This window comes from Leucopleurus acutus (genome assembly GCF_964270905.1).
Source record: "Leucopleurus acutus genome assembly, chromosome: 12".
NCBI lineage: Eukaryota > Metazoa > Chordata > Mammalia > Artiodactyla > Delphinidae > Leucopleurus > Leucopleurus acutus.
This window is the reverse complement of record NC_139154.1, coordinates 18,642,460-18,662,267: the sequence shown is the minus strand read 5'-3', so window position 1 is coordinate 18,662,267 and position 19,808 is coordinate 18,642,460. Positions and strand designations below refer to the sequence as shown.

Here is a 19,808-nt window from a genome sequence, read left to right as displayed (position 1 = left end):
ATGGACCACCGTCTGGGTAGCAGAAGGGCGTCCACGGAGGGCATGACCTTGGAAGTCCCTCCTAATGCCAGGGTTTGGGGATTCCAGTCACTCTTTAGTCATTTCCTCCTTCATTTTCCCCTTCTTTTTTATCTTTTAATGCTTACCTACCAGACCACTGGGTTAAGGACAAAAGTTAAATTTGTTGTTTGGAAAGTTAATACATGTACGTGGTACCAAATACAAATTTAAGAGGGTAAACTTGTCTCCTTCCCTCTTCTTTCCCCTCCTACCCGGTGCTTCCCAGAGGCAATTGCTATAATGATTTGTATTCTTCTAGAAGTATCTACTCATAAATAAAAATATTTTAGTATATTCTTCGAAAACACACAATCACACATAAATGGTAACACACTCTACAACCTTGTTCTACATCTTGTTTTTTCACTGAACAAAATACGTATGTGCGTATGGAAGATGAACATTTTTTAAAAATTGTAAATATTTCAGCTGCACAAAAAGATACAACTAATAATGTAATGAACATCAGTGTATGCAGCTTAAGATTTGCCAGTTCAGTTGCTCTTCCCTAATTATCTTCTTTCCCCACCCACCCAAGGGTAACTACTATCCTCACTTTTGTGGTTACCATTTCCATATATGCTTTCACTACATATGTGTGATATATCCCTGAATAATGCAGTCTTAGTTTGCTTGTTTTGAAATTTGATATGAATGATGACATTCTGTAGTCTACAGTTTGCTTTTTTCTCTCACCATTGTGATATTCAACCATGTGGATGTGTGTATCTATGGCTTATTCATTTTCATTGCTGTATTGATCTCCATGGATGAATATATTGCTGTCTGTTCTGTTTGGTCATAAAGTGTGTTTCCATCATTTTGCTGGCCTGAACACGTAGGCACATGTATGAGAGTTTCTCTACAATGTATTCTTAGGAATGGAAGTAAGTCACAACTGCCTTATCTACAACTTTACTTCGTTCTTTCTATTGTTTCTTCAGTCTTTTAATGGGCTGCCTAATAGTCCCTTGTATTAGCATATTGTAATTAAATTAGCCAGTCTCCTAATCATGGGCACTTAGATTGTTCACAATTTTTGCTGCAGTCTATATATGCTTTTTGCACATGTGAGAGCATATCTGCAGCATAAAATTGCTGGGTGAGAGTCTTTTAATGAGGCCAGTTATATAATTTGCTAATTATTTTTCTAATTAAATGAGCTCATCAGGTGATAGATTCAGATACATTATAAGTTAAAATGTTTCAAGTTCCACAGCATTTTTCAGCCCTGAATTCCCTTCCTAACTCAATATTAAATTATACTGTTTTTGTAGCATACATTCCCTACCCCAGTCTAGCACCAAATAAGGACATACTTTTATGAAATAAGTATTAATTTTTAAAATAAAAACATTACTTTGGCAGTTCATAAGTTGAATATTTCCTGTACAAATGAAAATGAACTTTCTCCAGTATGGTTTTTCAATTTGAATGTATCTTATCTTACTATGAGCCTAGTCAATATATTTTAAGACTCTAGAATTGACACATAATTTAATGGTTAGCTAACGACAGCCCATGGGCCAAATGTGGCCCACTGCTTGTTTTCTAATAGCCTGTGAGTGAAGAATGTAGAAATTTTTTTCATTATTTTCATTTTTAAATGGTTGAAAAAATAAAAAGAATAGTAATATATTGTGACATGTAAAAACTAGAAAATATTCAAATTTCAGTGTCCATGAATAGAGTTTCTTTTAACACAGCTATGCTCATTTGTTTACGTGTTGTCTGTGTGCTTTTATGCTACAACAGCAGAGATGAGTGAGCAGTTGCAAAAGAGATGGCGGTGGTGCTCTCAGTGCTTTGAATTGCTGCTTAGTGCACTACAAATAGCTTTGATGCATTATAATTTGACAGTGTTTAAAGTGCCACACACATAACTCTACTGTGACATTTAAAAAAAAATTACCAGTGATTACCCTTCATGTCAAAACAGGAAGAGAAAAGTGGACTTTGAATGTTGTGCTTTTTAACACAGTGGAATATGGGTTGTTTTACAAAAGTAGATGGCAGGTTATGTGGTTATTATGCAGTGACACAAGAGCTGTGCTAAAGAGTACATCACCACTACTAAGCACTCACAACAATATACCCAACTCACAGGAAAGCAATGGTCAGAAAAATTAGAAGATTTAAAATATGATATCTCATCACTGAGAATTTCTTCACAAAAATAAAAGATTCAAATGACACTGTAACCGAAGTTTGTTTCAAACTGGCTCATGTGTTAGCCAAGCAAGAAAACCATTTACCAATGATGAGTTAATTAAATCATGTTTAACTACAGCAGATATGTGTGCCCAGAAAATAAACTCATTTCGGACCATCAGGCTTTCAGCAATAACTATTGCTTGAGGAGTTGGGGACTTTGGGAACAATATCAGTAGTCAAAAAGCAATGCAAATTATTTGAGCAGTTTTCCTTGGCTCTTGGTGAGTTGACAGATATTACTGATACTGCCTAGTTGTTATTTGGAGTCAATGCCAGGTTTGAAGTGACTGAAGAATTGGTCTCTGTGAATAGTCTGTAGAGAACAAGTACAGGCAAGAATGTTTTCAAACCAGTTGAGAAAACACAAAGTTCATACAAATTGAAGTGGAATCTGCTAGGATGTTTTACAATGAATGGTGGTGAAAATATGTGTGGAGGAGAAGAAGGCTTAGATGGACAGATTTACAAAGCTTGCAACAATGTAAGGTGTTTAAAGCCTATGGTTATGTTATTATTCATCAGCAGGTGCTTGACAGAGAGTATTTGAGTCTGTCGTGTATCATTAATTTATTGAACCAGTAGTGTTGCCAGTGAACTTTACTTACTCTCATTGACTTCATCAACATCAGTTCTGTGAATTTTTGTCAGAAATAAGAACTGAATATCCTGACTTGCCCTGCCACACAGCAGTTCTGGGGCTTAGCAGTGATAAAATTTTATTGTGTTTTTTTTTTTCTTTTGGTTTTCTTTTGTTTTAGCTCTGAAATAAGATTGAAAATTTTCCAAGTGAGAACTGCCCTCAACCACTATTATCTCTTTGAGAATTAGTTTTTGCTTCAGACTTGATAATGTTTCTTAATTCAACCTAAAAGTACAAGACAAAGCAGTGCTTATGTGCAAAACTTATGTTGCATTCAGGTCACTTTGATGACGATTAACGTTATTTGAACTGCAAGTAATAATATCAAGCTAATTGAGGAGCTTCCCCCAACCTTTGCCTGAAAGTGATTCATCTGCAATGTAATGATGAGGCAGATTATCAAAGAGAAGAATCTAATAGAATTTTATGCAGATACTTTCCAAGTCATGGACATGCTCCATTAAAATCATGTGCTTGTGGATTAATAAGAATATTTGCAGTATCTAGGCTGTGTGAAAGGACGCATTCAGGATAAAATATATCAAATCTCATTATAGATCCACATTAACAGATGAACATTTGCAATCGATTTCGATGATAAGGAACACTAACTTTGAATACCAGTTAATTTAAGTATTATCCCCCCCATAAGGAATTACATGCTCCTTAGTATTAGCAGAAAAAAAAAACTTTGTTATTACATTTTGAATTTCATCAATAAAAATTTTGTGAAAATTAGTTTTCTCTTTTTCTATACAAGTACCTGGATGATATTCTCAGATGCCCTCTTGACCCACAAATCCCCAAATATTTACTATCTGCCCTTTTTAGGAAGTTTGCCTATCCCTGGCTTAGAGCAGTGTGGCTCAGAACAGACCATTTTCCTGTCACTTTTTCAGTAGCATTTTTGTTTTGTTTTCTAGCTGTTTCCTCACAGCAAGAAAAATTGAGTACTGAGCATGTTCTCTTCTATAGAACTTCTTGGTCCTTATCCTTACAGGAGAGCTTCTTGAGCTTATCATTTATAATGGAGTTTTATGTTGGAACTGCCTTGAGGAGGTATCACCTTTTAATTCCATCTAGATGTGACCTTGGAAACTGCTCAAGGCCAACAGTTGTGAGTCTAATTAAAGCACTGAAATTTGTTACTATTGACTTAATCCTCAAAGTGATCAGACTGAAAGGTGGTACAGAGTATATTTTGTAAGGTTTGTAAGTCACATTTTGCTAAAAACTTGTGTGTTAGTTGATGTAAGAACAAATATATTTGTTTTTTTTTTAATTCGCAATAAGAAAATATATAGTTCTGCCTCTTTAAATAGGTTGCTTCTAATGTTTTTAAGCATATACTACTTCATGAAACGTTTAAAAGTTGAATGAAGGTAGAAAGAAGGAAAAATTTCACCCATGCTCTTTGTGTAAAAACATCCACTAGAAATATTTTGGTGTTTTCCTTCCTTGCTTTAAGTCAGTGAAAATTTATGTGTGCTTGTTTCAGTCTACCCAATGAGTGTTGATTTTTACTTTGAAGGGAAATTTGAGAATGGTGTTGCAGAAGGAATGGTGGATCCCAACCTAAACCCCATCTCAGCATTCCGACTTTCGGTTATTCAGAATTCTGCTGTTTGGGCCATTCTTAATGAGGTAAGACAATATATTAAATCAGTGAAACTGCTTAGATTCTACATTTTTTACAGCATTTGGATTTCATAATTAAGACCTTTTTGGAATTGAAAATTGCCATTTCATGCTGTTCACTATCTTGTATTTCAGATTCATATTAAAAAAGTCACAAACTGACTATCTCCTAAGAAACCAACACATTTTTTCCCTGTGAATTTGTTGATTAAAGATGGCTGAGCATGTACCGTTTTTTGGTAACTTGAATTCTACCTCTTGTGAAATCTACTGTAGATAAGATGATTGTCATTTCCACTTGGAAAATGAATCTTCCATGGATAATTGTATTCATTCGAACCTAAGCTGTCCTCCAGTTTTAACTTGACTCAGACATTTTACAGTTATGACAGCCTGTTAATATGACTTGTACTATTTTGGTATTATACTAATACATAAGAGTTGTACATATTGTTACATTCCTTAAAATTTGAGAAAAATTAATGTTAAATACATTTTATGAAGGGGGTACTTTTGAAGTTCATTTATTTTAATATTATAGACCCTCTTTTATAGATTATCAGGGATTATATATATATATATATATATATATATATACACACACACACACACACAAATATACATAAAATGCTACGGAGTTAATTTATTAGAAACACTTAAGAAGTACATATTTTTGTGCAGTAAATTTTTGAATCAATACTTTTTTTGAAAACCAGTTACCTTGCTTTTTTAAGTTCTTTCTATATTTTTCTTTGGAAATGCAAACATTACAAGTTAATGCCATTTTTCAAATGCACTGCCATTTAAGAATGATTCTAGATTGATTTCCTAACTGAAGTACTTTTATAATCACAGTGATTCTGAACAAAATATTTTCAAAGGCACTTGTCATTCCTTAAAGCCAAGATTTTAAAGACCAATGTCCTTTTTGAGGGTTATTTTACTATACTGTGTATGGTGTGTAGTCACAAAAAATCAGTCTGATAAATTTTAATGTGCAGGGGTGATGCATTCAACCCAAATTATCATAGACTGAAGTCATTACCTTTCCTTTGATATGTAAAATGACAGACTCTTCTATCTTTGTCTTTAATCCATGAATTAGAGGCATTTTCTCTTTCCTTGATGCTTTTATATCTGCACTCTGTGAGTTCTGACAAAATGTTTTCTAGGTAATGCTATTGTATGAGTCATAATTGGTTTCATTTTAAAGAAAAACAAAATTGTAATGTTGGTTTTTTGGTGAAAGGTATTGTAACAGTTGTATGTTTTTCCAAAATTATTCTATTGCATTATGAACTTGTAAGTAAATTCACATCTGAAGAGTATTTATTGCTCTTAAACATGCAAATTCCACATAATATCACTACTATAAACAAAAATATTATCAGCCTTAGCAATCGGTGATCTTTACAAAAGTCTTTTACTTTTACAAAATTATGAATTATCAACATCAGTTCCCAACCAGCCTGGTGTCCTCAGGTGGGTTGCAGGCGGTTACAGGTGTGCAGAGCTTGAATCTCTTGAGCTTTCAGAGTAGGCAGTGGCTGAGGCCTCTGGCAGCTGGAGGTTCTAGCTGGTTGCCTTTAGCCTGGAGGAGCGTCACCTGGTTACCCAGCAGGCTGAACAAACAGCTTCCAGACAGCCTTGTTTTCTGTGCAGGGTTATGCAGTGAAAAAGGCTGGGAAACACTGATAGGGTACAATTATTTCCATTACTCCGTATTTGAATAATTCTTAGTTACGTCTCTTGATTAAAAAGTTACATGTTGCCAACAATGATTTCTTTATGTCCGAGTCCAGTTAAAAATTTTTATTGAGGTTTTTAAATTTTACTTTTTATTTTCTTTAATTTACGTTTTATTTCCTTCCCAAATCTCCTTGGCCCAGCGCCTAACAGGGAAATGTCACTGCAAAAGCATAAACCTTTCATTACAAAATTGTGGCACCAGCTTCACATACTAAATTACTGCTGTAACAAATAAGTATCAGGAGGTAAAAATCTGGAGGAATCCCCTTGTTTCCCTGCTTCCCAAGTAGCTAACTCTGATTTGAGGAAGAAAGGCCACGCTCTGGGAGTCTGGGGAGGTGGCAGGAATTGCAGCTCCTGGCCATTGGGTGGCTCAGTCTTGAGACTGGGCCTTACTTACCCAGCCAGCTTTGTCCTGTTTTTGTGCTCAGGCTCCCCTCCCGGGCTTAGCTCATCCCTCCTGTTCCTGAGAAGACTTTCAGCCAAATCTTATCCATCTTTCAAGGACTCTCCTGTGCACTCCTTCCTCCCCATGGATTTGTTACCAGTGCCTCGTTGAGCCCAGAACAGTGCCTGACACGTGGCAGGTGCCCAGGCAGCGTCTGGGGAAGGGGACCAGCTGTTCCAGCCCACACTCCTCTTTCTTTTTCTTAACTCTCTTTACCTACTGTCCTTGCCACACACTCACACACACACTCAGCTGTCTACTTTGCTTGTGGCGAGTGTGTGTGCACATACACGTAATCACTCTGGCCAAATGTCAAGCTCCCGCAGGCAAGCCTAGCTTCCTCTGCTGCACGGGTGCCCACGGACCCTCGTGTTAGCTGCGCTCTCCTTTCCCCCAGTTGCCACTAGACAATTAGAAGCACCCAGCCTTGCCTCAAGCAAGCGATTATAGTGGTTGCCCTTAAGAGTCATGTTAGGGACTAAAGTATTGGGACAGAAGATGAGAGGACCTGGAACGAGAGAAGGTACATACTTGACCTTGAGTGGACACTGAACCACTTTTAGCCAGAGTGAGTGGGGAAAAGTACAAATGGCGGGACTAATTTTATTTTTACATATGTATACGGCATGATGTCTCTGGAGCTGCACTGTCCTCCACAGTAGCTACTGGACACAGGGTGGCTATTTAAGTTTAAATTAATAAAACATTCAGCTTCTCAGTCACACTAGCTCCCTATGGCTAGTGGCCACTGGGTTAAACAGCACAGATATAGAACATCTCCATCATCACAGAAAATTCTGTAGCACAGCAGTGTGTCAAGAGTGCTAATATGAACATTTTAGAATCCAGAATAATGAATTCCCATCATGAGGCTAAAAGCAGACATGCAGAATATATCGTAGTGCAAATGATGTTGAGTATTTCAGGTGAGAAGAGAAGGTTGAGGACCTAATTCCAGGATTCTAAGATCCAGTTTCTAAGTTCTTTAAGTCTCCTGCGTTCTTTACAGCATTCACTGTCCCTACTATGTAGTCCAAAAACAGTGACAACTTGAGGATGAGGTTCCAAAACTCGTGTGATTGACAAGCTTTGGGAACTGTGAACGCACATGGATTTAGCACACAGCCTATAGACATGTACGTGAAGGTTAATTCGGCTGCTGGAGATGTCTTTGAACAAGCTTTTTAAGTCAATTGCATTAGTAAATAATTAGAAGATGTTATTTTAAAAACTTCAGCAACGCTATGGAGGCTTCTTTTTAAATATGTCATAATAATGAAAAAAGTTGTCTTCCAACAGTGCTGTCCTCAAAGACAAGTGTGGTTATATGGAAACAGCATGTTTGGAGAGATTGCTCTAATTAATAGCAGTGAATGTTTGTAGCAGCCAGAATTCCATGGATGACCCCCCTGCCCAATGACTTTGTATATCCTAACCCTTTGAGTATGTGTGGAACCTGTGAGTATGATCCATAATTACGTTGTACAGCAAAAAGGAGATTATCTGGGGACAGCTAATCTAATCAGGCGAGCGCTTTAAAAGCAGAGTTTTCTCAGGCTGTCAGCAGAAGTCAGATTCAAAGCAGGACTTGCGGCACCATGGCTGGTTTAAGATGGAGGTGGCCGCATGAGAAGGGATGCAGATGGTCTTAAGCTGAGAGGCCCCAGCTGATGGCCAGGAGAATGGAAACTGCAGTCCTGCAGCCACAGGAACTGAACTCAGCCACCAACCGGAAGGAGTGTGCAGGTGGACTCTCCTCCAGCAGCTAAGAGCTCAGCCCCGCCAACACCGGATTCCAGCCATGTGAATCTCTAAGCAGAGAGCTCAGTCCTGCCTGCCTGGACTTCTGGCCTACAGAGCTGTGAGATAATAAATGGGTGTTGTTTTACGCTTTTAAATTTGCCGTGATTTTATGCAGCAATAGAAAATGAATACGATTTTAAAAGAGGTGAAGCGGAGGCGGCTTCCTACTTGATCCCCTCTGGTATGTTGGGTATTTCTTGATAAATTTATGAATAAAGTCTTGCACTAGCAGATCATATACACAGGCCTCATCTGGGATTCTCTCCCAGAGACCTCAGTTAATCCTCTTTGGCAGGTTGTTGGCAAAAACTTGCAGCACCTTTGTAGCGTTTCATGAAGGAACCGCTAGCATGAGATTGCAGGAGCAGGATCCAGTGAGTAAGGAATCTTTTTCCTGGAATAGGTGTCACTTTATGTTGATTTAGGCTGCTCTGAGCCTGTCAGTTATTGAAGAATGAGGAACAGTGATATTTTAAGTAAGACATTAAGAGAAAAAAAATATTTATGCTTTTATGTAGAGACCAAATAATCTACTCTGTATTGAAGGACTTTTTTTTTTTTTAACCAAAATTTATAGTCTAAGCACAGATCAAATCCTATACGTGCTGACCAAATTTTTGTACTTAGGGACTACTTTTCAAAATGCTTCTCTGCTTCCAAGCCATTAATTGCTAATGAAGTTTAATTTTGGTTTGTCCATTACTTTTTGTGCTTCTTTTACTATATTGCTATAGCCTTGATGTAAGAAAAGTTGAGCTAAAAGAAAGAAAATGAGAGGCTAACATTATCGAAAGGTCAGAAATTTGAGTCATAATCATATCTGAGGTCCTAAGAGAACTTTGACATCTGATCTCTTTAAAGAAAAGGAAACTTTTCAAAGCTATGTAGCAGTGTTTATAGTGTATGAAATTTAGTCTGATAGTTGTAAATTATTAATCTTAACAGATATATGCCATGATAACTAACATGCTTACTTTTCTTCAATGCATGTGAACCTACAGTGCTGAAGAGACCACTACTACAGTATTACTAAAAAACAACAAGAAAAGATTTGTTATATATATACATATATATACCCATATCATCAATGCTTATATAGGAACTCTTCTCTTCTTACCTGAAACACGTGCTTCACCTGTTTGGGCACTAGCTAGAGCATTTCCAGAGGAACAAACAAGAAAGAGCTGGCACTCCAGTTATGTGTGAGTTGAGAATTTAGATGTCGTTCAAAAACGTGAACTGAATGTTGAATGGGAAACACTTTGTGCAGAAAAATGTTAGGAAGAGTGGTGCTAAAATTGTTCTAAACTAAGGATTGTGTGTTGTGGGGAACATTCAGTACTCTTGGACACTAGGGAAGCTGTTTAATATGTCACTTGCTCCTAGTGGCTTCATGGTGTTAGTAATTAGCAAACTGCCCTGGAATCAAAGGTTTGGTATTTTAGTTTGATTAGCATTCCATTATTTATTTGAAATACTCAGTGTTGGCTGAAATTGGGTGAAAATACCTTTTGAAGACATAGTCTCTGAGCCTTAAAAATGGTGGATATCGACAGTACTGTAAGATGCACTGCCAGCATAGTTGATACTTTTCATTTCAGTGTAGACAGTCACATTTTCTAAGACATTTAGAAATCAGCTGATTAAACTGTAACAACTGTTTCATTTATGGAATGAAAAACTGAAGCATTTCTCCTTGAGAACAAACTTTGTTTGGAAAGGCTGTCTTTGTAATTGGGGTGTTTCTGGAAGCACTCCTGGGAGAAGCTGCCTGAGGAACTGCTTTACCAGGTTGAACCAGATGTTTTTTCTCCGTAAATGTATTGTACATATTTTCCTTACCAGTGTCTCCATTGGTTGAATGGGTAATCTCTGTAGTAATATTTTAGGTACCTGTTGGATTTTTAAAGGCAGATTATTTATTTTCAAATTTGCTGCTATAACTGAAAACCTGATAACTGGTCCTGTTGACTGTGCCTTTCATCACTGTTTCTCTGTGCCACAACCGTTCATGTGTATTTGAGATAAAGAAGTTTAAAAAGCCATGTTGAATTCAAGACTCCTAATATAAACAAACAGGTAAAAACTTCATGGGTACCAAGCTTTTTTTATTATTAGTTTTGCTTAACACTGATATAATAATAGTTTACTGGTACTGTTTTCAGTTAGAAAACAGGCGTGGATTTGATATGTGGGTTTTGGAAAGTCTTTTAAAAAAGAAAAGCAGACTGGTGTTAAGACTGTGATTATCAGTGTCATGCAGGTGTTCACGCAGACCCTGAGTATGCTACTATACAGTCCCTAGAGTGAGAGTAGCCTCCGGGGACCCCTTCGATCTACTGTATTTTGTTTGTTGGGTAATTTTTTTTTTTTTTTTGCATGAACAATGGCTGTTAATGATATTTGGAGCCTGTAGTATAGTGATTCCTATTTGAATTACAAGTAGAGGCTTTTGAAGGCTACACTAGGATCCTGTGACTTATATAAAAGTTTAAAATGCAGCCCATTAGAAATGGGGCTGGACTTTGTACCTTGTCAGTAACAGTGGGGGAGGGGAGAAGGGGAAACATTATTACCATGTTCTCCAAATGGATACTTTCAAGAATAATTCATATTAAAAAGTTTTACCTTTCTCTTTTCCGCATGCCCTTAGTACTTTGCATATATTCTCTGTGCAGAATAAAATACATGCTTTAGTTTAAAAAATATTTATTATAGAAATGTACATTTAATTAGTTTTAAGGAATGTACTAGATAACGGTGTTAGCATATATATTTCTTCAAATTTGCAAACTTTACACCTTTAAGATATCTACAATGATAGTTTATTTACAAGTTTCACAAGAAATCACCACCTCACCAATACTGTTGACGCACCTAAGATGTAAGAGGCTCCCTGTTTCACTTCACTCTGTACTTGTAGAAGGAGCACAGTGTGTGGGTGAAGTTCCAGCCCAGCGCTAGTGACAGTCCATAGAGCAGGATGAGAGGTGCAAACGGGTAAAGAAGAATCACTGTGTTTTTCAGAAACGGCAGTGCTGGAAAAGGAGCAAACCCACATGCGTTGGTGGGAAAAGTAAAGGACTAGTAAATGAGCGTTCTGGAAGACGGCTTCCCCCACAGCACGACGGGCCGAGCAGGCAACACATACTGTGAATCTTACTGAAGCATCTTACTGACGATGCTGTATTGCAGCCAGAGCAATATTACTACTCCTCTGTGTTATTTCCTTCTCATTCATGGCTGTGAAGAAACCGAGCAGAGGTTTCTCAGCACAGAGGCTGAATGAGAAGCAAATCCAGGACTGAGGTCAGGAGGGTCAAACATCGCCAATATTAATGGACGCGGTGGTGAATTTAAACCTGTGATGCTTCAGAAGCCTCCCATCCTAACGTACCAACAGAGATGGAGGATGTCATAGGAAAAAACCCAACTCTCAGCTGTTTGCGACTTCCCAGCGGGGGAAAGCATTACACGTCCACTTTGAGAAGGGGAGATCTCAACTAGTATCCCAGACTTTAGGAAAGAACTGAAACTCTCACATATAAAATCCACCCTCAGATATCCGTGTTTGTTTCTTGCTCATGGCTTGGTTAGTGGGTCCCTACCCCGTGCATTCTAACCTAAATATTTCTCATACAAGTAGTCCTCAAACTGAAACTGAGCTGTGCTCAAAGAATCTTCTAAATCATAGGGAGTTACCAGGAGAGTGATGCAAAATCCACTTTGAGAAACCGTAACGTGGCAGCGTGCCAATGACATTTTAAAACTTTCTCAAAACCTGAAAATTCATTAGAAGCCTAAATATAACATGTCACAAACATTGCCCCTGAACTAGAGAAAGGACTCCCAATGCCCCAAACAAGGTATTACAATGTGGGTGGCAGGGGCGTTTCAGTGGTTCCTGGCAAAGCCAAGGGGACAAGCGTGGGAAGCTCTCACCAGTGGAGCCAGTCACCTGTGAGTACAAGTGGCTTGTATTTACAGTAAGAGCCTGATCATCTAGAGTGACAAGAAAGGAAGGGCTAAGAATATAATGCTAACAAATAAGTAAGGTCTCTAGATTTAATCTAACTCTATTTAGTAGTGATTGTTTCTTAACATACATGAAGAATAATGTCAATATGGTTCTCATTCATACTATGAAAAATGAATCGACAGCAGGATGTAACGATGAATTCACAAACGTCCTGAGCTCAGCAGAAGCTGGGCCCGATCTTCTGTGATTATCTACAGAACCTCTCATCCCTAAGCTTCCCCACTCCAGCAGGTGGCCTGGCACCTGGCCTTAGGCCCAAGACTGCTGGGCAGGCACTGCTGCCATTGACGCGTAACCACCTCTGCACCCCTGGGCGCTCCCCTGCTCCTGAGCCCCACAATCTCCCTGTGACGGGTGAACTTTGTGTACTGTGGCTTGGGTACAGTATATGAATTGTGAGCAGGGTTCATCTATTTTAAACACAGATGTTTACAAAATAAAGAGTATTTCAAAGCTCCCCCAGCCCACAATCATAAAACAGAAAATGAGGCAAAGGTTTTAAACATGCTCACACCTTGGACCCAACCCTTTCCTCACTCTGACTGCCGGTAACCCAGAACCCAAAAGCCTCGGAGAAAAGGAAGAGGAAACTGAGTGGGTTTCCTGCCAGTAACTTGGACAGCATCAATATGGTTTAACATGGTTCCTTGAAATTATAAAATTTGTTATATACCAGCTATGCCACCTGCTAGCTGCGTGACCATGGGTAAGTTACTTAATCTCTCTGTGACTGTTTCCTCATTTGAAAAATGGGGACAAGTAAAGCTGTACCATGTATCTGTAAAGATTAAATGGGAGAATTCCTAAAACACCTGGGACAGTGCCTGTAAGAGCTCCATGAAAGTAAGCTAATTGTATTACTGTTGCAACTTTTCCCCTCCCTGTTGTGTTGTCAATCAACCAAAAAACGCAATTACTTACCACTGTATCCTAGGAAAGTTACGTAGATGTAGTAGCCAACTGCAACCAACCATAAGGTATTTCCAACTAAATATCCAATAAATGTGTCCGTTAGGATGACATCTGCGGAAGAGACGCATACAATGAATCTCTTTTCAGTGGGTACAATGAAGACTTTTTGATAATATGTTGAGAAGTAACTGCTACTTACGGTTGATGAAAAAAAGCTGGATAAAATGCAGAATGACGAGGAGAGGGTAAAAAGCGTTCAGATGCACATCGAAGGCATAGCCCCACTCCACATCATAGTCTCTGCTCTGCCGTTTCACTAAATACTTGTTAGAGATAAACCTGAAAAGTTAACATTTATTTCATAGTACAATAAAATTAATTATGAATATTTACCGACTACCTTCTATGTCCCAAGCTTTATTCCAGACATTTGGAGATACAGCGGTAAACAAAACAAATTTCTGCCTTCAATCTCGGGGGAGTAGTCTGACAACAATACAAATAGCTGTCAGATGGTCCCATGGAGAAAAACAGAGTAGTACAGAAAGACAGAGAATACAAAGTTGAAATGTTACATATGATGATGGTCATGAGAGCGACATCTGGGTGAAGTACCAAGGGCAGTGATGGGAATCCCCCGGGGCAGAGCATTCCAGGCAGAGGGGAGTCCCAGCACAGAGGTGGGGGGGGGGTACAGGGAGGTGGCAGAGGGCCCCGCAGGCTTGAGGAATGGGGGAGGGGCGCAGAGTACCTGGGACAAGTGAGAAGATACACAGGAAATGGAATCCGAAAGCAAACGGGAGCCGGACCTTACAGAGCCTGTGGCCACTGTCAGACCTTTGGGCTTTTACTCTTGGTGGAATAAGAAGTCACTGTGGAGTTCTAAGAACGTCCGACTTACTGTACTGACAGGGTTCCTCTGGCTGCCGGTCTGAGAACAGACTCTGGGGACAAGAGTGGAAGCAGAGAGGCAGATGGGAGGCTGCTGCGAGCAGGAGATGAACAGGGCGGCAGCAGCGGAGGTGCTGACGTGGGGATATATTACCGCTGGGAGGCAGAGCCAATAGGACTAGATGCACTAGATAGACTAGTGCTAGACTTGAGTGCTAGGGTACAAAAAAAAGACCAGTCAAGGACGACTGAGAGATTCTGGCCTTAAACAAACGGAAGACTGAGGTGCGAGGTGGGGATGCCTGTCAGTCTGGAGTAAGAGGTAGAGAAGGTCTAGAGTTTAGAGGAGAGGTCCAAACTGCGGATATAACCTCATCAGTGTGTAGATGATATTAAAAGCCACGAACCCAAATGCGATCACCCAAAGAGTGAATGCAGAGAACGGGTCCAAGGCCTAGGACCTGGGTCTCCCCTGTGGAAAGGTCAGGGAGTCAGGAGGAACCAGTAAGGAGAGAGGGGCCAACGGTGTCTCCAGCCACAGGAACAATCACTCAGCTGGTGTCTCTGTTCCACAGCGTGGCCTAATCGTTCCGTTAAATGACGAACGAACGAGAAGACAGACATCCAGGTAACAGAAAGACAGATTGTCAAAGGAAAAGAACAATAAAGATCATTGTATTATAAACACAGCTGAGGAAATTCAATGGACTCTTCCACATGTGATTTCATTTTGAGGATACCGTTAAGAAAATGCTATGTCTAGTGGAAATAAAAATAGAAAAAAGAAAGAAGAGGGAGAAGGTGTTACAGTACTAATAAAGCAGTCCTGTACTCAGCTACCTGAAAGCGGCAAGAGAAGAGTGCTCTGATCGAGCAAACGAGCTCACCAGAACACCTTCCACTCGAGCTGAGAACCTGTGCCTTTAAAATGAATGGAATAAGCATCTAGCCCACTACTCAAGTGCCCACGCTGGGGTCCTGCTACTGCCCCTACCTCTCTGCTTAGCCCCTGAATGGCTGCTTTCCAGGCTTCCGGCCTCCTTCCGAGTCTCACCTCTAGAACACGGACACGCCTTCTGAGAGAGCTCAAAGACAGCTGTCGTGCTCCTCTCCCACCTCCGTATTAATAATGCCAGTCATGTCTTCATCTCAGCCAGACTGTTGCAGCTTCCTAGCCACCTACCCCAGCGGCCAATGAACCTTCACTTCACTATCAACAAGCCTCCTGAATTCAACATGTCCAACATGGAATGCTTCACTTGCACTCGCCACTGACTGCTGAGCCCCAAACTCCCAGGCCATCCCAGAGGCCCCGGGTCCTGCTCTTCCCTCCCCTCATCTACTTCTGTGACACCGCAGCAGCCCGGGCCTCCTCTGCTCCAGTGCAGACCCCACGACTGTATCCAGCCTAGCCACTCTCTCCAGCTCCTCCGTCTCCACTGCCATAGAGAGGATCTTTCCTGAAGTGTGAACTGGATTGCATTTCTGACTTCAAAGCCTCCAAGCTCCCCACCGCTCCCCCTCCCTCCTACTCCCACATGCAGCCTATGAGCTGAAGTCCAGTTCTTTTCTCTAAATTGCATTTAGGGCCAACTTCTCTACTCCCATCTCCTCTGCAGCCATGCAGTGCCCCCTGTGCTCCCATACCTGGCACGCTGTTCCACACCTCTCTGCCTTCACACTTGGTGCCAGGAATCAGCTACCGCATCTGCCCAAATGCCTCCTCATGCTGGCTTCTGTGGCACCCCTGGCGTGACTGGAGTCACGCATGATTTCTATTTCTGGTTCTTCACACGATTCACAGCACGATGTAGGTTCTCAAAAATATACTCAGTCCTTCTCCAATGAACTCAAACTATGATACAGACTCACACTAAAGGTACTAAACTCCCGGCTTCTGCGACCCTCCAGATCGCAGAATCGCGATGCATTCAAGGCAGAATGCCGGCTACAAACTATTTGTTTGAAAGCCTTATTTATTGAAATTTTTTCACCTAGCATGTTTCCCTTGGATATCTTGATAATGAATATGTGACTTACGTTGGTTAGCAGTATTCTTTTTAGGCCAGATTTTAGAATCTTAGGTTAATGATGCATTGCATTTTCCAACTACCTAGCACATACAAGACCTGTACTGGACTAGTCATAAATTACAAAGCAAAATAACAGGTTGGTATCATCAGAGGTTAGCGTCTCAGAATCTTGCTTAAAATGTTAACAGCTACCATTTATTGAGCACAGACTATATGCCAAGTGTTTTTCATACCACAATCTTTTCAAATACCTCATAAATAGATAATCAACTCCATCTTCCAAAAGAGAAGACTGGAGCTAAGAAGTACACAGTAAATGGCTGAGCTGGCATTTGAACCCAGGTCTCTCTGTGACTCAGGTTCCAGTGTTTTCTCTGACATACGACCACCACCACCACCGGCCCCCTGCTGAGCTCACCCACACATCCACCCCTTCCGCCAGCCCCACAGGAGCACTGATCAGGGAGAAGGCTGAAAAACCAAACACCAGATTTATACTCAGTATACTACGGTTGGTACAGCAAACCCAGACAAAGTCAGACTGAGAACCCAGTCAATAAAACCCATGTATGTGGCTCAGAAGAAAGACACCAAAATTTTAACCAAAACAATCCTTTTTCAGGTGTACTTCATTTCATGTCAAAGATGCAAAGTAAGATTCCATAATATAACCCTCTACATCTTATAACTCTAGAAGTGACCCACTGGCAAAGGCAGAATACTGTGCCGTCATCCAGACAGCTTAAGCAGAATTGGCTAACTGCATAATATTTTTGCAAAATGAAAATTTTTGTTAATACGACACAATCATTACTTCGATTCACTTATTTGCTGTGCTTTGACACAGCAGACCATCCCCTTAGAGTATTTTCTGATGTAGGTACCAACACAGGAGGACAAGGTATGTTAATCCTGGCAGCCAAAATCGATGCTTTCAGTTCATCTATCTTGTTTCAATTTCCATCAGCTACTCTCTGAAGCAAGCAAATGGAGGCTCTACAGCAGCATCTGAAGAACCAAAGTTAACCGTACTTACCACATTAAGGTTGATATGAGAAGGCCGACGCCTACACAGTCTATGAATACAACCCAAAGGAGCAGCTTTATCGTCTCAAAAAATCCCATGTCCAGCACAAAGCCAAATCCTATAGTGGACACTGAAATAAAGATTTACAAGATGTATTCAGGCACTCTGCTAGATTCTAGGGGTACAGGGCATGGTCTCTGCCTTTCAGATGCCCACTCTAGTGTGGGAGACAGGTATGTAAACCCCAAAAGTGTGTTAAATGTAATTGATTAAGAAATGCAGACCACCTTGGAACACAGAACTACCACTGAGATATCTGAAGTTTACTGAGGAGGCCCCCATCCGTCTGTGGTTCACCAGGGTAGCCCCAGCATTCAGAACACAGCAGCATTCACACCCTAAAGACGGCTCAGACCCTTTCACTGCACTATTGAACTAAAAGCAGTTTCTCAAGTTCACATTGGTACTTTCAGAACTCTCATTCTGGATTGGCCTGATGGTGAAATGCCATTTCCAACCTCGGGAGTCCTTTTTCACAGTAAGTTTGCATTTGGGTATCAATTTATTTGTCATGGTAGTTAAAAGACATGGAGTGACTCTGTCCTCTGCTTTTGAAAGTTCTGAGGAAAACAGTTGACTCTGGCACCTGCTTGGGACTTTTAAAATCAGGAAGAATACCACCTTCTTCCCTGTGAGGAGATTTCTGAGGCTTCAGAGAGGAAGAAAACAGCTGCAGAGATCCCCAAATTGTGACCCACAACATGCTGATAACAAAAGATTCTCCAAATGACAAGCCCAACCTGAAACGCTCATTTATTCTTCAACTCTCCTGCAGACAGACACTTACCACAGAGCCAGAGACTTAACAGGACCAAGAAAGCAGGGTCATCTCTGGCCCACTGATCCTTTGTCTGCTTCCGGTAATGAAAGTTTCTATAAACTCTCTGTGGGGAAGTGAACAGGTAGAGCATCTGCCAGGCAGCAAACTCAAAGTCCATCTGCCGGAAACGAAAAAGCCTCCTCAGGTATTTGTAGCGTTTTGCTCCAGCTGTGTGTCTGGCCGCATCCCTGGAACTCAATACCCCGTTCCCCTGCACTGGGGAATTCACGGAAGTACTCGGTAACATCTTCCTAGATGGACGAAGAAAAAAAATTCTATTCCAAGTCATCGAAGAAACTGTCAGCTACTAGCACCCCTCTTGTGAGTTATGAGAGAAGTCACCTTACATGTCGGCTCCAATCCCTGCGTAGAGCCAGGGCTCAAAAGCGAGTGGAGTTGGTTCCGAGGCTGCAGAAATGATCACTGCACTTCAGGCAAGGGCTACCCCACGCCCTTCTGAGCCTTCATAATAACACTTTCATAGGGTCCACATTTTCCCCACACTTCACTTCCCTCAAGCCTCAGCTTCCCCCTTTCCCCCCACTCCCCGGCAGGAGCAGTGATACTGATGGAGCCAAATGTGCACTCAGGCAGTCTGGCTCAAAACTCCACCTGTCATGTGGGCTCTCGACCATCAAGACTTTAAGAGAAAGCCTTTGCTGAAGCCAAACTGAAACGATGTTCCCGACGAGGTAAAATAAATGGCCTATCTCACAGGTCCACCAGCGCATGACCAGCAAGCAACTCGTTCATGACTGTGTTATGTAAAAACAAAGCAGAACTCAAATGCAGTGTTTTACTTCCTGACTAGTTCAGCAGCGGAACGACAGCGTGGGAGTTCCGGTCCAACCAGTCTGAAGCCAGGGGAGCGCCGGTCACCGTCCGGCCCCCACACCCCGCCCCGGCAGCCCAGTGTCTGGCTCCACTCCCCAGGCCTCCTCCGGGACGCCGGCGGCGCTTCCCGGGCCCTACGGCTCCCCGCCGGCCCGGGGCCTCGGGTAGGGCGGCCAGATTTTGCATAAAAACACAGGACGTCCAGTTAGAACTGAATCTCAGATACAAGAGTAATTTTTAATATCAGCAGGTTCGAAACACTGCGTGGGACATACGCATACGAAAACATTCTTCGCTGGTATCTGAAATTCAACTGTAACCAGCCCCACTGAATGTGTCTGGCAGCCCCGCCGCAGGCCGAGCACCCGAACCCGGGCGCGGTCACTCCAGGGCTGGGTGACGTGGGGCCGCGAGTTGCCGTTGGAAACGGCCCCCGGGTGAGCCCGAGTCGCGCGCAGACAGGGCGGTCGGCAGGCCTCACCTGGAGCCCCGCGGCGGCCTCCACCGGCTCCAAACTGACCCGCCACCGCCGCACAGCTGCCGAGCCCAGCTGCCGCGGGGCCAACTTCCCTCCCAACAACGTCGTTGGCGCTGGGGGCGCGGCGCGGTACGTCACGTGACTCACTTCCGCCGCGCGCTC

General features: G+C 41.5%; 2 protein-coding genes across 3 annotated transcripts in view; one reads left to right on the top strand and one right to left on the bottom strand.

The window, feature by feature from the left end:
• MGAT4A (alpha-1,3-mannosyl-glycoprotein 4-beta-N-acetylglucosaminyltransferase A) overlaps positions 1 to 8,739 on the top strand; it is a 109,609-nt gene extending 100,870 nt beyond the window's left edge. The window contains exons 15-16 of one of the 2 annotated variants that reach the window (XM_082851821.1): positions 4,446 to 4,558; positions 4,688 to 8,739. In XM_082851821.1, the coding sequence (XP_082707947.1) occupies positions 4,446 to 4,558; positions 4,688 to 4,714 (140 nt within the window). In that variant the 3' untranslated portion in view covers positions 4,715 to 8,739. Of the gene's footprint in view, positions 1 to 4,445; positions 4,650 to 4,687 lie in introns of those variants that run through there. The other variant, XM_082851820.1, reaches the window with a different exon arrangement.
• A 2,584-nt stretch (positions 8,740 to 11,323) lies between these two features.
• UNC50 (unc-50 inner nuclear membrane RNA binding protein) lies at positions 11,324 to 19,734 on the bottom strand. The gene is made up of 6 exons (XM_082851662.1): positions 19,650 to 19,734; positions 18,302 to 18,585; positions 17,464 to 17,584; positions 13,703 to 13,842; positions 13,513 to 13,614; positions 11,324 to 11,590 (listed from the first exon to the last, which is right to left on the bottom strand). The coding sequence occupies exons 2-6, from the start codon at positions 18,579 to 18,581 to the stop codon at positions 11,454 to 11,456; spliced, it is 780 nt and encodes a 259-aa protein (XP_082707788.1). The 5' UTR covers positions 18,582 to 18,585; positions 19,650 to 19,734; the 3' UTR covers positions 11,324 to 11,453.
• Between the last annotated feature and the right edge of the window lie 74 nt (positions 19,735 to 19,808).

Excerpts from the sequence above, each read along its gene's own strand:
- UNC50 (XM_082851662.1), bottom strand. The coding sequence starts at position 18,581 with ATGTTACCGAGTACTTCCGTGAATTCCCCAGTGCAGGGGAACGGGGTA. Across the intron at positions 13,615-13,702 it reads CCAGCTTTTTTTCATCAACC|ATGTCATCCTAACGGACACA; the intron begins GTAAGTAGCAGT and ends TCTCTTCCGCAG. Across the intron at positions 11,591-13,512 it reads AACTTTCCTAGGATACAGTG|CACTGCCGTTTCTGAAAAAC; the intron begins GTAAGTAATTGC and ends CTCCTTTTCCAG.